Source organism: Dermacentor andersoni, chromosome 2, assembly GCF_023375885.2.
Source record: "Dermacentor andersoni chromosome 2, qqDerAnde1_hic_scaffold, whole genome shotgun sequence".
In the NCBI taxonomy this organism is placed as follows: domain Eukaryota; kingdom Metazoa; phylum Arthropoda; class Arachnida; order Ixodida; family Ixodidae; genus Dermacentor; species Dermacentor andersoni.
Genome location: NC_092815.1, coordinates 157,277,075 through 157,291,381, shown reverse-complemented (window position 1 = coordinate 157,291,381; position 14,307 = coordinate 157,277,075). Strand labels below are relative to the sequence as shown.

The following is a 14,307-nucleotide window of genomic DNA, read 5'->3' as shown; positions in this document are numbered from 1 at the left end:
ATAAGCTGCAGTAGCTCCTTCTCGCAATGAGAATTTAGTGCACTTTGAACAAATATACATATTATGCAGATCCTTGGATCCACAGATCATCCACACACACCAGGCTACAGTGCAGCAAATTCCAGTGTCAGGCTAGGCAAGGTTGAAATAATGAGTATAAAAATTAAGTATTTTCACACCTGAAGCAAGGTCATGGCAGTATAAAGTAACTCTTAAAGTTCTCATTTACACACACAAAAACAAATCCGTAAATTACAATGGGCATGTCTATGAAAAAAGCATGCCAAGGTTCCTGCAATAGAAGCATAGCAAATTACATCTATGGACTATAAACAAAGGTTATGTGCAAACACCACTTTTCTCCATTAGTGACAAGTGCATGACCTCTGTAATGATGGGCCTCAGGGAAGAGTGCAATGAAGCCCTTTAACTGTGACTCAAGGGTTTCATTCTTCCTACCTAGATGTCTGACCCGACCCAATGAGACCTAGCATACTCACTCTATGGTACGGGTGGAAGTGAAGACCTCGGGCAGCACGAGACTCCTCAGGGTTGTGTTGGCGGCCACAGTCGAGCACAACTTGGTGACCACGTCACCTTCAAGAGTACAGTCTGGCAAGCTGAGTTGCTCCAGTGTGCAGTTGGCAGACAGTGCTTTGGCAATTTGCGCTGCCCCTTCAGAATCAACAGTACAGCTTTCTAGTGACAACGTGACGAGTGAGTGATGCCTCTTTAAAAAGTGTGCTAGTGCCCTTCCCATTAAGGCTTTGATCGAGGTCGATACCAATGTCAGGTCCTTAAAGCACAGAATGCCCTCCAGCGCAGCAAACAGGTCTTTTAGACAGTTCACACAAGCCCTGCGTCTGTCCAGGGATCCGAGGTGCTTGCAGGTCATGCCAGCTTTGCCGAGTCCCACCAGCGTAAGTTTCTGAATAGCCCTGTTGCTCCTGAACAGCTCTGCCAAAGCGTCACAGGCTGAGGAGTCCATGCTATCTTGAAGGCTCAAGTCTCTGAGCCGCGCGCACGCGACAAGTGCAAGAAGCAGGGTGCCGGCGGCTTCTGGGGACAGCTGGTTTCCCACGAGGGTGACACTGTTCAGGGTTGACGAATTTCCGCGCAAAACTTCGGCCACTTTGGGAGCGATGGAGTCACTGATGTGAACGTTCGAGAGGTCCAAGTCTCTGAGACATTGGGGCGGGCCAAACGCTTCGAGGAACCCGCTCTCGGGCTCGAGTCTGTAGCGCGGTCGCAACACCACACGGTGCAGGTTGGGGGCTGGCCCAACGATGAAAGAAGCCACGAAGGAGAGCCGTTCCACATGCATACGGTCATGCACGCGGACCTCGTGGATGCAGAAGTGTTGTCTGGGCAGCCATGCCATGAGGAAAGCACCGTCATTTTCGTTACCGCTGCCGCCACGGTACCTTGCGCCGAAACCGTCTCGGTCGTCGTAGGAACGCAGGCATAGCTTGCCCGGCTCGAACTCTGTCAATACAAGCCTCGCCGGCCGCAGAGCCTGGTTCCATGAGGCTATGTGTTCGATGAGCCAGCATTCCGCGAACGCGTCTGCTGAGCAGGCGCGCTCTGTGCTGAGGCCACGTAGCAAACGTTCAAGACTCCAGCGCCAAGGGTAACGGCCCTGGTCACCCGATCCCATTCTTTGCTGTAGAGACCGTAACGCGCCGTCCATGCCGGTACCTAAAGCGCAGTTTGTAGCCTATGAAGTCCGTCAGTGCCACAGTCTCAATGGGATGCAGGTAAATGACAGGCTTCGTTCAATCTCCCGAGTAGCACTGAAGCTGCTGAAGCTGCCAGGCACCCAAGGAAAGCAGCCAGTCAAACAGCATGGCGTTACCCAGCATAACTGTCTAGCATCGCGCACGCATTTTCGACGTTATAGGTGCGCGTGCGCAAATCCTACTGATACCCCGATATCTGATCAACCGACGGAGTATCTCGGGGGCACGGCGCACTATGTTGTTACCAATCAAACAAAGTTTAACGCGGGACTGCGGCGGGTTCGAACATGAGACTCACCACCGCCAGTGCCGCCAGCGCGTTGCAGCTTCATCTTGGCTCGTCTGGCGGTCTGGCTGGCAGTGGCTTAATTGCTTATTTTTTTATCTGTGTCATTCCGGTTTCGGTAAAATTTTTGTACACGCTACATAGTGACGATGACGTTTCTTATTGCTTCTTGTTGGCATTCAAACACGTAGGAAGTGTTTTTTCCCGCATTCTTTATTATGCTTTCAGCGCCAACAGTACAACGAAGCATAATCTTCAGCTTATGTTATACTCTTATATTCTAAACATGACTGCCATCATGAGGTGCTTTGGCTCATATAATCGTTTTTGGCGCTTGCAGCACATCGCAGCACAGTCTGAGATTTCCAAGGGAGCCGTCGGGGGCGATCCGATTTGGAAACAAGAAAACAATATTGACGGTATTTGAAGTATGCCAAAAGCATAGCCTTCAAGATTGCGGCATGCCATGCTCGGAGGCCGTACAAATTTACCAGATTTTCTTTTTTTTCCTCCCTTAATTTGAAGGAAAACAACCTCAATATGGAATTACATATAAGCATGTAGGTCTGTTTCATGCAGAAACTGCAACACCAAAGCTACAGAAATCTGTCGTTGCTGTCAGTTGGACAGCGCTTAATAAAAGTACAATTTCTGAATGCCACTAGCGGACCTGTTTTACAGCGTTGACCAAACTATGGAACAACATAGAATCCCTCCAACATATATCCGCCCTCACTATCTTTTATATTTATTTTCTTTCGAAGCTACATGTCCTACCTTGCGAGAGGGGGTGAAATGGGGAGATTACCTATTCAAACGCCTGCATCTACGTAAGTTAGACTAGGAGAGTCCGTGAATAGTATAGTTGAAGTGGTAACATGTGAAAACAAGAAAGAAAGAAAGAAAGAAAGAAAGTGGTTCGCTCTTGCCTGAAGGGCAAAAGCGAACCATACGTTTGTGACGGTGTTGTTCGCTCAGGCAAGAGCGAACAACAGAAATCTCCCTGACAAATCTCCCCCAGCGAGTAGGCACAGTACGAACGCGCGAAGAAGGACATTGGCAGGTGACACTTTCTGATATCCTCGTGTCACTTAATAGGGCGTGGCAGAACTGAAGATACATGTGAAGATACCGATAACGTTCACGGGCATCACACCTGTATCTGTACCAAACGCAGACATATAATCGATGTCAGTATTTGTGTCAACATATGATTTTTTAGATAGTATCCTGTATCTCAAGAGACCTGATAAAGCTGCATGGTAAGCCAACAAGAACATGTGGGTTTAACGGGGGAAAAGCGTTGATTATCCTTTGTCGTATCACAATTAAACTGGCTTCACGCTGTCAACGCTTGCCTGCCCTTTTGCCAGTCACGAGCGGCCGTTTAGGAAGACCTCCTACATTATTGCTGTCTTATCTATCTGGCCGGCCACAATTTTCATAATTAGTCACCGCATTACGAGCGTATAAAAGTCAAGTGTTCTATACTTGTATGCTATGAAAGAACCTAGAATTAATATATTTTCGTTTACATTAAACCTATCAGAAGACTGCGCGCCTCAATGCTCGCCGCGAAACTGCGTCGGGTCGCTGGGGCCGGTCGCACACGATGAAACATATTCGAGTAATCATTCTATTAATTCATCTGATTTGTATATATGATAGCCTATTATCACCCAGGAAGTAAGGGAGGGGCGGACGAGTCAACAAAACCGTAGCAGGCAAATGGACAGAAGCGATGACAGAAGGGGGGATTGCAGGCGCTACCACTTCCTGCGTTGGGAAGGGAATTATTGTCCGCGAGTAAGGCTTCTCGTGACGTGAAAATGAAAACAAATGTGAATAGTGTAAGAAATGTACTCGTATGTGTCCCTGTATGGCGTCAGCCACACGCTGTTAGATACGGACCATTAATCAGCATCGGTCAAGTTCTTCGAGCGCAATCCCTTGCCGACGCATTCCAATTATGGTACGCCGTTGCGCGTCGACCGATCTACGGGACCCGCCAGACAGGCTGGCTATCCCGCCCTCGGTTGTCGCGCGTGGAGCTTTTGTCTCCGCCCTCCCCCCGTGTGACGCTTCCGGAAAGCGTGCATGGAGGTCGACAGGTATCGAGGTAGTTGACCTTAGTGTCGAGAAAAGTTGTAGCACAGGAAGGTCGTTCAAGGACGACCAGGCGAGGAGGCAACGCAGGATGGATGCGGCCATCGGAGGGTAGAGTTCAGAGAGGGTCCACATTGGCCGAGCGTGACGCCACTTGCACGGGCCCTACGATTGGATGAAAATGACGACGCCTGTGCGGGCTCGCCTTACGGACGAAAATGACACCATCTGCACGGGCTCGACGATTGGCTGAAAGGGACGTGACCCCGATGGACTGAAGGAATTACAAGCCAGAGGGCCATCGGAAAGGGAGAGACGTGCCACAGGCCGTAGCGTACCGTTCGCTGCCGGCCGTCGATGACTTTTCACTGAAATTTTACTTGTTTCTAAGTCCTGTACATGATGTAAATAAACCTTCCGTTCTCAAAGTCCATCTCAAGGTCGGCCAACTCCCGCACTTAATGGCGCAAGATCAAATAACGTCCAGCTGAAGTCTGCTCGAACTGTGCCTTGTCCTTGCCGCTATCCACAAGATTCGCAAGAGGACTTAAAGTGCATACAGAAGCCAGGAGACCAAGCGATCACTTTCGCGGAAACAGCTTGGGACGCCCTGAAGCGATTAGCTGGCACCCAGAGACTCGGGACCACACTCAGGGACTGCAAGATCCGTGGCAGCAGGCTCCACAGGAACCATAATTTGTAAGTGTGGGTGGACTGGGTGCTGGTTTACGCGGGCAGCATCGATAACAAGGGGGCGCACGTGCTGGAGAGGGAGAATGAGGCAATAGATAGCTCCTGAATTCCCGGCCATCGATACATCTCCATCCCACACCGAACGGCCCAGATGCGGCCGAAAGCGTCAGCGAGGCCAAACAGAAGAGGAGGAGTGCTATGGCGGTGCAGACTCCGACGAATGACCATGTACCAGCTTCCGAAAAACCTACCACGCGGCGCTCAAGCGCTAGTGCATAAGGCGCGCACTCTGGCTATGCTCTGACAGCACATATATTGTTGCGACTGGGGTCCGAAGACGTGGAATGTACTTTGCTCCTGGAGGAGTAAAGGAACGTGGGGCTGGACTCGATATTTAGCACGTTTTAAAAACACGTTTATATTTACGTATTTACAGGGAAATTCAAAGTACTACAAAAAAGTGCATGATGAAGTTGTAGCAGCCCATCACTGCAGGCGTCCGTCACTCCTTTCATGTCCTGCGTGATAATTGTTGGGTCAATTCCCCCAATCCGGCGTCAGGAGACCGATGTCATCAGGCTCCACCAATCCGGAAGTCTGTTGCCTTTTCCCTCCGTGAGGTGCTTTGTCGGAAATGCACGCTCATCACTGGGCACAAACAAGGGAAGTGGGTTCGATCGTACACTGGCTCCGCTTGTCCATTGACTTGAACTATTTGCTCAAACCTCTCCTGACTGAGGTGCTCCCGTGCTGGCTATAAGTGATCCGTATTGAGAACTATTTTGACAAGGCCGTCGGCCCGTTCCCCATAATTGAGCTAGCCGTGACCGGACGTTGTCGTGGGGTGAACGGTCGATCACAATAGTGAGCTCTCAACCGCGAGCATTCCTGATTGGATGGACAAACGTACAGCCAAGCTACGCCTCTCTGAAGGCCCCTCGCGAGGCTAAATATAGCTCCGGTTGGGTCATGCGTGGCGCTACACCAGCGACATCTGCGCATGAGACACATGCAAGATCGAGTAATGGCTTCTATCCTATACACAGTGATACCAAAGTAATCTTTGAGTACTGTTGTCGAGCATACAGACGAGGACGCAAGAAGGTACATAAAAGACCCAGACACGGGGCTATGAAATAAACACATGACGCCGTGTCTGTGTCTTTCATGCGCCCTCTTACGTCCTGCTCATATATATGAGCTACAGTAGTACTCAGAGGTGCGATACCAACGAGCCTGTATTGCAACACTAATTGATACCACAGTAAAGCGCATGGCATCTACTGACGCAATAGAAAGCTTACATGCTACAGCTAGCGGAAGTCCTGCGGTATAACTTCGCACGCATGCTCGCTCACAATTCGTAATGAGTCCGCCTGGGTCAAATGTGTTGGGCGCGAATAGGCATCCCTCTGTCTTACTGCCCGGGTCTCTTCTCTCAATTTCTGCACCCTACGTGTAGAACGGGTGGGTGGGGGAGGCATAACCGAACAAGCGGGAAATTTCTGTAAAAAGGCTGCGCACTTACAGGCCTCATAACTACTGATGAGCGCAAGCGTCATAGATTTCATCTACTATGGCCGAGTCTGCTCTCTCGAACACCACCACTCTCGTTCGGATCGACAAGCGTACTGCCGAGCTGTACCTCTCTGAATGCCGAGAGAGAAGCTAAATTTAGCTCCGATTGTGTCATGCGTGGCCCGATAATGTCACCATCTGTGCACGCGTCACATGTATGATCGAGAAATGGTTCCTTTCCTCTCACAACGACACCAAAGCAAGGCATGTGTTTAGTATGGTTGCAAAGATATAGGCGATAATACCATAACGTTTTTTAGTTACATGGTGTTTTAGCAAGCGACAACCTCTGACCGATTTTAAAGGCGTTTCACGTAGAAACCGATAAACTTGACAACGAAAGAACACCAGACAAGCACAATTTAGAACATTTCTCAATTCTTGTTAAATACCGGCATCTTCAGTATCTACTTACAGGTGACTACCTCGTCCACGGTAATCATAAACAACACGGTATTTTACACACACACACACATTCAATACTTCTGAACACCCGGAAGCGTTTCTGCATAGCGAGGTTGAAGTGCATTTAAATATAACATCTTTTAGTTGTTAAAGATGATTCGGCTTAACGAGAGCATGCTTCACCTACAACACAAAATTGGAGCCCAAAAAATGACATGAGTGACGTTTGCACCCTGCGCGAGTCCACGATGATTTGGAGATCTTGAAGGGGCAAAGCAATAAGGCTAAGACAAAAAAGCAGAAAAGACGCAGGACAGCGCTGAACTCGCAACTAACTTCATTAGAAAGCATACACACATTTGAGTACCACTACTTATACCCACATGCTCTCCCATCGACGGCGTCATTATCAGTGCACAGTAAAACAGCAAAACCCTGTAATCTAATGTTATACGGTGAAGCTGTGTAAAAACGCAAATTCACTATCATCTAAAGTTAACGAAGGCATGTTTACACGACGCGTTCCTTTATTTTTTCATGATATGGTAGACCTCAATAATTTGCGTCGTAGTTTGGCTGCTATGCGCAGAAATAATTGTGGTATCTTCAGAGATTGGAGCACACCCACGTTCAGTGAAACGCCGCGCGACATGAGAGTAGGCATTACCCACTATGCGAGCGCATATGCTGTGACAATGTAATGTGCAGGCAGGGACCAGTTTAGCCCATATAGACGGGACCACTGGGAAAAGGAAGCTCGTGAACAACTGCCCTTCTACAAAACACAAGCAGGGACGCGTGCTTAGTAGTGCAGCCTTGCTTAGTAAAAGTGGAAACAGCCTGTGCCAACTTCCTATCAATCTTACCACAAATATTGATTTGGAGCGGGCACCATGTTTTTTCTATACAGTCGAATATCCAGAAGGTGCGATAGCAGATGGTCAGAGAAGTGTGGGACCGCACGAGAGGATGTCACCACGAATTGATATGTTTTAAAGATATTTTGTTCGCAAAAACTTAATATGTATTTTGAAATCTGGTCCTATGTTCTTGACTTTAGCCACGCAGCTATGTTTGTTGACACTATTTGACGAGCCAGGCAACAAAATTTTCAAGTCTAATTAAGATACTTGTACACATCTCGCATAGCAAACGCTCCATGAAAAAGTAAACTACTCTTCTTGCATATGTGTTGGTGAAATGAAGTTTCAAATGTATGGGCATTGTATTCACCAGGCATGGGCTTTACCAGGAACATACGTGCCCGTACTTTACCATCCGAGTGTTCGCGCAGTGATTCTTTCATGGGTTAATGCTAAAGTTTTCACCGCACATAAGCAGATTTTTCCGCAACCAAGACTGAGAAAAAGGTTCTTCAAAAAAATACAGCAGATGTTAGAAAGATTAACGGCAACAACGCAATGCAGCGGTAACAGGCCACAAAGCGTGTTTGTTCGTGTGCGATAAAACAGTACCTAACATTATTTGTAAGTTATTGACACTTCTAAAATATGTTTTCGTCAGGCTAGGCACGTAAACGCAAGTAGTAAACAGTTAAAAGAAAAGTGCTTAATTTGCTGAAATTCGAGGAGTGGAATGGATCGGCTCATCCACTCCCGATCGAAGTGGGTATGGCCCAACTTTCACCATTTAGATGAATGAAAATGAGGAGGATTACACGGATGTCCACTTTCCGGAATGAAGTGGGAATAGAGTACTCCACAACTCCGCTGGCCAGTGGTGGAGATCAGCAAGGGAAAGGGAAGGGATGGGGCGTGATCATCACAGACATAAATTACAATGTAGTAAGCCACAGTTAGCTCAGACAATGGGCAGATTCAAGTAAAGGGGCGAAGCAAGCGCCCACCCACCCCAGAAGTGCCCAACCTTTCCCCTAAAGGGAAGAGAAACCACTATAATCTTCCAGTGAAGTGCGGAATATTTTTTTAATTAGCCATGAATGAGACTACATGTAAAACTACACGACAACTGCTTTCGTATAGGGAAAAAGAGCAGCTTACCACGATAATATGATTTCGCTGCTGGTAGGCCAGGTATCCCGCGTCTCACGAATTTCCCTACGACATGATGAGTACCTCGATATGTCCCATGAAAGTGCTGGCGCAAAAAAAAATAGCTAGAGCCGGGCCTGGACGCGTTCGTGAAAAAACTACCCTATGTTGTATCCGCTGACCACGCCGATAGACGACAAAGAAGACACAAAACGAAATCAGCTGCCCCATACACAAGTTTCAGCTGTCGTGTGTTGAAATGATTTGCTCGTATCCCCAGTTTCCGGGCCGGCTGGTGAGCACGTGACGCCCACCCACCTCAACTGCTTTCCCGAAACCCTAACCAGCAGCGACTTGCAGAGTACTCGCATGGTCAGGCTGTCCCAGCTGCAGCGGAGGCACAGGAGCGCTGATGCTCCGCGGGGCCCGTGTCGAACGGAGCCGCTTCCGCGGTGGAACAGCGGTGTCGGGCGACATCGAGGAACACGCGTGTTAAGTGCTGCGGCGGTGGTGGGCGCTTTCGTGTGTAGCACACACTTAACAAGAAGTACAGAAATCCCCGGATAAGGGAGGATATAGGGGATAAAACCGCAAAAAAAAAAATGGACCACTGTTTCGTTGACTGTTTAGACTCTTGCTGCACGCTGCTCTTCGGTGCAGACTTGGGTGGTGGTGTCGTATACGGACGGTGTCCCCAGGCCTTGTGTTGCGGCGTACTGGTCAAGAATCTGGAGGTTTATTTTTCCTTAATTTTCTTAGTGTTTTTCTCTTATTGTCGGTTAGATCTCATTGTGAATTCCCAATGTCTATTTCTCCTCCCGGCAAGAGGTACTTCATGTGGACGGCTTCCCTTCGCAGTAGTGATATTCCCATAGAGGATTTATTGCGCAGTGGCATTCACAGCATTCTAGTTGCCCTAGTGCCGACCAATGGGAGATTCATCCACCTGAAGAATGCAAAGGTAATTCAAGAGCTTCGGAAAGCAACCCCGCAGTTCCAGTTCCTGATGTCTGACAATTTGGCGGAGGGGGCATTCTTCGCTATTCGCCGGACCAGATCTTTGTCTCCGACGTTCCAAAGTGTGAAATATTCGCGAATCACCCGGTGATTTCTTTTATTCCTGCTCGTCTAACTTGCGCCAAGGGGCTAGTTCATGTATTCGACGCGAGTCTATGTGCTTCCGAGGTCCTGCAGAAGTTTTCCACAACAGGTGGAAAAACGTCTGCATCTACCGATATTCACGAGTTTCTGAGAATCAAAGAGTCCCTACAGAGTCGGTCATCGTCACCTTTGCAGTCACAACTAGGCCATCAGAGATCAAGGCGTGGTCCTTAATAGTACAAAGAGTTGAAGCACTTTCTCCCCGCCCGTTGCAATGCATTCAGTATTGGCCATATGGCCATAGCATTAAGGGATGTTGATCAGACCTTTAGTGCCGCATTTGCGGAGAAGGCCAAGATGCAAATACGTGTCCCTCTCGAACGATGCTGTTTCTGTGAAGGTTCCCAACCTGCGGACTGCACGAAAGGCCCCGCAAGAGACCGAGAGCTTCAAATTATACAAATTATAGAAAGAAAACGATGTTCGGGTCGTGGAGCTAGGGCTATTGTATTAGAGAAATCATGTGGGTACGCTGAAGCTGCTGCTTGCCAGTTAAAAGCTATGGATGCATCTCTTGGTGATGCATCCGATTTCTCGTGCTAGTAATGTCCGCCTCTTCGAATAATCCAGCTGAACGACAAGAATTATACCATCTGCCATAGGCGATTTTTTAAAAATTACATAACACTTAAAAAGGATCGCCCTGTATAAAACATAGCAGTCGTGTTTGAATCAGGATGAAATGGTGGCTTAAAGGAATACAAATGTCGCTAAATGTCACTAAAAATGCAATCATTGTTTTCTTCTTAACTTTTCCAATCAGAATAACACTGACGTATGGTCAGGAGGTAATTCCACAGGTACAATCATTAAAATATTCGGGAATGATTTATACAGGAAAGGTAAATCAGTGGACACACATATAATACGTCGCATCTAACGGAACACGTGCTGTTGGTTTATTACGAAGAGTCAGCAGCAACCATTTCGGAAAGTGCGGGGAAACTCTGCTGATGGTTTATTGTAAGCATGTCCGTCCCATTTTAGAGTTTGGCTGCGCGTTATTTTCTGGAGGTCCTACTTGTAAATTATACCCTCTCGTTCTCAGAACGTGAGTCGTTACGTCTATGTCTTGACCTAGCTTCCAAAATTTCTAGCGAATAATATTCTTTATCGTAAACTCACATGCCTTCTCTTCAAACTCGATTTCGAATATTGAGAGTCCACGCATTACCGAACATCTGTGCTTCTCCTCAGAGACGCTCCTACTGTGTGTTTATATGAGAGCCGACTGCATTCTTTGAGAATCAATGGTCTCGACTGCAGTATCCCTAAGTGTAATTTTTGTGCAAAAGCTTTTAGAATCATCACATTAATTAATCCATGATGTGGTTTCCCTAAATTTACCTACTACGACAGTAACCGTTGAATTAGATGATTTTGTAAAAACGCTAAGCTTCTGCCTATTAGCTACCTAGAAGGTTTGTTAGATGACCATCTCGAGAACCTCCACATAAATGCAGCAACAGCCACAGATGCTTCTGTCGATGAAGAGTAGGCACGAGTAGGTATTTTTTCGCAATCATTAAATTTATTTTTATTTACTTATTTATATATGTACTGCAGCCCAATCGGACTATCGCAGGAGTGGGTTTGTCCATTGCATACACCATCAAAGCATTTTTCTGCACAAATCAACTTCAACACCGCAGAATTCATGATTGTTTCAAAATCAAAGATACAACAGGTAATAGTAAACACAGCACAAATCAGTTTAACTGATACAAAAATTACTATAAAGTCAACGACCTAAAAAAATTAGATTATGGAGTTTTACGTGCCAAAACCACTTTCTGATTATGAGGGACGCCGTAATGGAGGACTCCGGAAATTTTGACCACCTGGGGTTCTTGAACGTGCACCTAAATCCAAGTACCCGGGTGTTTTCGCCTCCATCGAAATGCGGCCGCCATGGCCGGTATTCGATCCCGCGACCTCGTGCTCAGCAGCCCAACACCATAGCCATTGAGCAACCACGGCGGGTAGTCAACGACCTAGTTTCACCTGGTAGTAAGTTACATTTTTCAATTGTACGAGGAAAGACGCTGTGCTTAAATAGTGTAATCGGCGGTTGAAATGGTACAAGGGTAAGTTTGTGGATATTCCTAGCAGGTTTCAGTTTAGCAGAGGACAAATAGTTATTCGTTAATAAGCAGCGTGGGGTGTTATAAGTGAGATTATGCAACAATTTAAGGCATTCGCGATCGCGCCGCACGGACAGAGGTTGTAGACCTAGTGTAACAAGGTGAGATGAGCGTGAGAAGTTCCAGTCATAACGGCGGTAAATGAAACGGATTGCTTTCTTCTTAACTGATCCGAAGGTGCTAATGTTATATACTCTGTAAGGATTCCAGATGGGGCAGCCATCTTCGAGAATGGGTTGGATGAGCGATTTTGTTTCACGCTGAGTTTTTGGCAATGTGCAATTTAGACAGCCTATATTTTTGGTGCTTTGTTGCATGTGTATTCAATATGCCTTGACCACGACATGTTAGTGTGAAGATGAGGCCATGGTAACTATGTTTGGGCACCCGTTCAAGGAAAGAGCCATTAAACGAATAATTAAATAAAAAAATAGAAGTGCGCACTGAAAGATAAATTTACTGTTTTTGTAAAGCGTATATTAATTTACCATTTCTCGCACCACATGCAAAATTGTGTAAAAAAATCATTAAGTGAAATGTGGTCAACATTCGTGTTGATTACGTTATGCAGCCCACAGACGTCAGCATAACGGTGGATTTTTGGGGACACAAGATTCGACAAATCATTTATACACAATAAGAACAAAAAAGGGCCAAGCACTGAATCCTGGGGAACACCGGACAACACACTGAGGAAAAACGAAACATGCTGAGAACGATTATATAAAAAGCTTGCGATCCATTCAACTAAGGAAGAGTTATTAAGTATAGCGCGAAGTTTACGGAGAAGTTTTAAATCTGTAACCGTGTCGCATGGCTTGGAAAAATCGATCAAAATGGCATCAATTTGACTTCCAGTGTGGAGAGTGTGTGAAATGTCATGCGAGAATACTACGAGCTCAGTTATTGTACCAAATCCGCGAAGTAAACCACGCTGGGCATCATTCACAATGTTATTCTTGAAAGAAAACTCATGTAATATTTTATTCCTAAATTACAATACTCTATTTAAGTGATCTTCCCTTTTTACCTACTGCCGCCCGATTAATGGTTGATATCCCGTAGTGGATCGAGCAAAACACAAAGCCACCAAACCAAACCAAAACGAACCAAACCAAATCAGGGCTATATTATGTTAAATGGTTGTAAAAAGTGCAGAAATAAACTGAATAATGAATTAAATGCTGCAAAAACGAATGATTTTATTGAGCGCCTTACGATTATTTGAAAGCGACCGTGGTAAAGTCCGGCGCGAACTTTCTATTAAAGGAAAAGAGAATAACAGCCTGACTGAAATCATTGTGCCTGATGGAAAATTGTCTGGTAGGCCGCGCTTTAAATTAGTAATTCTTTTATATGAGTAGACCATCAAGTGAAGTACCTGGTACTGATCTCGTGTTTGATAACCTCGTTACTTCTTTGTCAAAGTCTATACCTTCCTCTCGCCTAGCTTTCTCAATAAACAACCATGTTATTTAACAACTTAAAGGATTATGCGCCTCCGGGCCATGAAGACATAAGGCTTTTTTATGCGTCAAATGTGTCGCGCCTTCTTTGTGCTATGTTCTTTCTGACATTTCTAACCTGATGCTTACAACTGGAGTGATTCCGGACGAACGAGAAACAGCTAAAGTATGTCAAATATATAAAGGGGGCATGATCGAAACGAAATGGCAAATTGCCGACCTCTTTCCCTATTGCCAATATTTTCTAAAGTGCTTGAAGGAGTCACTAATTGTAGGCTTGAAACCTCTTCCCTTTTTTTTTTTCTTTACTGGATGCTACCTCACATCTGCTGCAAATCTGGACTTCTTTGCTAAGAAGTCCATATAGAAAGCGCTACCGGCCTGCTATTAAGGTTAAGATTATTTAAAATACTGAGCACAAATAACACACTCCTTGCTTATTCTTAGATTTTGGTAACGCGTTCATCTGCGTACTGCGTGATATCCTTTCATAAAAGGTAAATTACTGACACACACACACACACACACGCACACACACACACACACACACACACGCACGCACGCACAAACACACACACACACACACGCACACGCACGCACACGCACGCACGCACACGCACGCACGTTGAATCATAATAATGCGAAAGTAACTAAAACAGTTCAGTGCAAAAAGTATTACAAAACTGAAATGCAATTCAGCGACAAAATGGGTAAAAA

The 14,307-nt window shown here is 46.2% G+C and overlaps 1 protein-coding gene across 1 annotated transcript in view; it reads right to left on the bottom strand.

The window, feature by feature from the left end:
* Positions 1-2,081, bottom strand: part of LOC126540551 (uncharacterized) — a 32,669-nt gene extending 30,588 nt beyond the window's left edge. Inside the window, exon 1 of the mRNA XM_050187385.3 lies at positions 501-2,081. Within this exon, the coding sequence (XP_050043342.1) occupies positions 501-1,690 (1,190 nt within the window). The 5' untranslated portion in view covers positions 1,691-2,081. The remainder of the gene's footprint in view (positions 1-500) is intronic.
* Positions 2,082-14,307: the final 12,226 nt, after the last annotated feature.